Source organism: Ochotona curzoniae, unplaced genomic scaffold (assembly GCF_017591425.1).
Source record: "Ochotona curzoniae isolate NIBS_2020 unplaced genomic scaffold, NIBS_Ocur_1.0 scaffold_1037, whole genome shotgun sequence".
Taxonomy (NCBI): Eukaryota; Metazoa; Chordata; class Mammalia; order Lagomorpha; family Ochotonidae; genus Ochotona; species Ochotona curzoniae.
In genome coordinates this window covers 11,555,841-11,558,847 of record NW_024467083.1, presented here as the reverse complement: position 1 = coordinate 11,558,847, position 3,007 = coordinate 11,555,841, and the positions used below count along the sequence as shown (strand labels likewise).

Below are 3,007 nucleotides of genomic sequence, written 5' to 3'. Positions count from 1 at the left end.
TTGAGATATTTTCAATGTCAAAGAGAAAACAGAAGGATTTCTTTTCCTTAGCAATCATTATAGCACAGAGTGTTCAAAGCTGCAGTCACATTTATAAGGCAAGTAAATGGATTACAGAGTGAGGGTAGCAACAAGTGTGCATGCTACAGAGAACATGAAGCTGGTACCCCAATGAGGTACCCCTTTGCAAAATCCCAATGCTGGCTCAGGCCTTCCCTTAGCAAATTAGAAACTTTCACTAGAATCCCCAATACAAATTTTCAGTTTTAGAAATGCAAAAAAAAAAAAAGTGTGAAGTAATTCATTTCAGTAACTTTTTTCTCGTCGGCTAATATGCTTATTTGACAATGACTTTATAAAGTCCTTTTAAAAATAAAGGGCTTCGAGTCTTCCTGGCAGCTCATCCTGTGCTGCGTGCGTGCGCGCGGCCTCAGCCTCCTGTGTGAATATACAAAGGCCCACTTACATCAGGCGCAATATCCAAGACAGGTTGTTTTCTAAAACACTTCTCACCAAGTACTTCCTTCCTCAATTGTTTCCTTCGACTCAAACACACTCAAAGCGCTCATATATGTACTAAGACTATGAAGATGGGAAGTGTTACAATTTACAAAAGCACTTTTTGAAAAACACACTGTTGAAATAAATTAACCACTTCAGTTAAAACTCCAGTTTGCAAGTTCTTAAAGTCTCCAGCGTGCACTGCCTTCATTTAGGATTTGTCTAAAACCCAGAGACAAACGGAAAGAATCGGGTGGCCGTCCAGAAGGACTTAGCGGAACCCCTGTTCAGGGAGACTTTGGTTCAGGAATCTCACGGGGGTCAGAGGCAAAATGTTCACCCAAGTTTATGGGGCCTCATCGTTGGAGCGTTCTCGGGGGCGCAGGGGATACTTCGCCGTGGGAGAATCTTTGGCGGTCGTGGCCAAAGACGTCGGAAGGCGGCAATCTCTGCTGCCCGCGCGCCCGGGCAGGGTCACCAGTGCTGGCCCGCAGCGCGGGTGCCCAGCTGAGCCTGGGACACAGCGGGCACGGCCGTGGCGGCTACAGCCGCGGCCGCCGCGTCGCCGACGCCGGGCAGGACGGAGCGCACGGAGCGCCGGAACTCCTCGTTCCTCCAAGTGTAGAGCAGCGGATTGAGCGCGGACAGGGCGCAACAGAGCAGCCAGCTGGCCGCCTGCACGCCCCACGGCACTGGCAGCGAGAAGCCGCTGGCCAGGCTCACCCACACCAGCGGCTGCGTGGCCAGCAGGAAGACGCAGCAGAGCAGCAGCACGGACAGGCCACTGAGACGCCGCTGCGCCCGTCGCGGCTGCAGCGCGGGCGGCAGGGGCTGGGCTGGGGCTGGGTGCGCGGCGCCGCCGGGGCCAGGAGCATGCGGGGCTGCAGGGAAGGCAGCGGCGGCGGCGGCGCAGCCGGGCAGCTGGTGCAGCAGGTGGAAGTTGAGCACGCTGACCCGCTTGACGCTGACGCGCACGCGGCGCACGATGCCCAGGTAGCAGTGCAGCAGCAGAGCCGTCTGTGCCAGCAGGGCCGCGGCGGCCAGCAGCGCCGGGTAGTGGACGCGAGGGGGCGAGGCACCGGGCCGCGGCGCCCAGGGCGGGAGCAGCAGCACGAGGCCCAGGGCGAGCGCCCACGACAGCGCCAGCATCCCCGCCGTGTGGCGCCGCTGGTACAGCACCTGGTAGGTGGCGGGCGTCCGGGTGATGAGCAGGTAGCGGTTCAGGGCCACGAGGCAGTGGGACAGGAGGGACACGGTGAGCCCGAGGCCCAGCAGCCCGCCCCGCAGCAGGCGGTAGCTGCCCCCGGCGCCGTCCCAATCCGCGGGGGGCTCGGCAGAGCCCGCCGGCAGGAGCCCCAGCACCGCCTCCTGCGGCATCCAGAGGGCGCAGACGCTGAGGTCGGCGGCGCAACCGTTGACGATGAAAGCGTTGCTAGTGGTCTGCAGCTTTCGAAAGGATGACACGAGATAGATGACCATGCCGTTGGCCAACGTGCCCCCGATGGCCAACCCGGAATACAGGAGCGACACGGGGATGCGCCGGCCCGCCCACGACTCCTCTTCCTCGCAGAGCAGCAGCAGCGACCCCCCCGTGGTGGAGGAGGTGGACGTGGACGAGGAGTTGGTCATCCTGGCCAACTCTTCACACCTCCCTCGCTAGCATCGGCTTCTCTTCGCGACGTGGTCCATGCTGACACCTGCCTGGCGGGAGGGCGAAGGCACCCTTTAGCCCTGTGCCACCGACACAAAGGACTGGAGCAGAGTCACGGGCGGGGTGGGGGGTGGGCAGAGAAGGAGTTCATGGAGAACGGGGGTGGCGGGTGACAGGTGCCAGCCTGGGAAATGCCTCCAGTGCCAGGAGAAAGACCCCTTAGCGTTCAACAAGCACCGGGAAGATCTGGGGCACGGCGAAGCCACGAACGGTCACAGACCTCTTCTCCCTCAAACACATAAACACACACTCATAAACACACATGCACACACCCCTCGCGGTTGGACACACTGCCTGTTGGAGCCCCTGGTTTCTAGGGGAAAGCAGAGATACCTCAGCTGGGACAAATGGCAGGGGCAAGCAGTGGAGGGTACCTTCCTTTGGTCCTTAAGCTGGCGTTCGCAGAGGGAAGGGTGCCAGAAATAACCTCCTCAGCGGCAGCATCTGTGGTCCGGCAGGCAACAGGAGAGCCTCAGCTGGGATCAGTGCCAGGAGCAAGTGCCCACTTCTCCTTGGTAGTTCCCGCACACATGGTCAGGCAGGAGCCAGCAGCTGCACGGCAGGGGAGAGTCTAGCAGCAGGCTGCACGCCTGGTGGGCAGGCAGGAGCAAAGATGCGGGGCTACTGAAGCAGAAAAGCTGAGCTCAGGGGAGCACCCTGCGTGTGCTCAGAGGCAAGAGCGGCGGCTGATGTGAACCCACTTGACGCTCTCTCCTGCTCAGTGATACATCAGCGGAGGGGAAAGACAGCCTTTCCACGCTTGCCATGAATTATTCAATAGCTGCTAACTTGTAA

General features: G+C 59.6%; 1 protein-coding gene across 1 annotated transcript; it reads right to left on the bottom strand.

Annotated features, from left to right (window-relative positions):
* Positions 1–926: 926 nt before the first annotated feature.
* On the bottom strand, positions 927–2,199 carry GPR88 (G protein-coupled receptor 88). The gene has a single exon (XM_040999171.1). The coding sequence runs from the start codon at positions 2,128–2,130 to the stop codon at positions 976–978; it is 1,155 nt and encodes a 384-aa protein (XP_040855105.1). The 5' UTR covers positions 2,131–2,199; the 3' UTR covers positions 927–975.
* Positions 2,200–3,007: the final 808 nt, after the last annotated feature.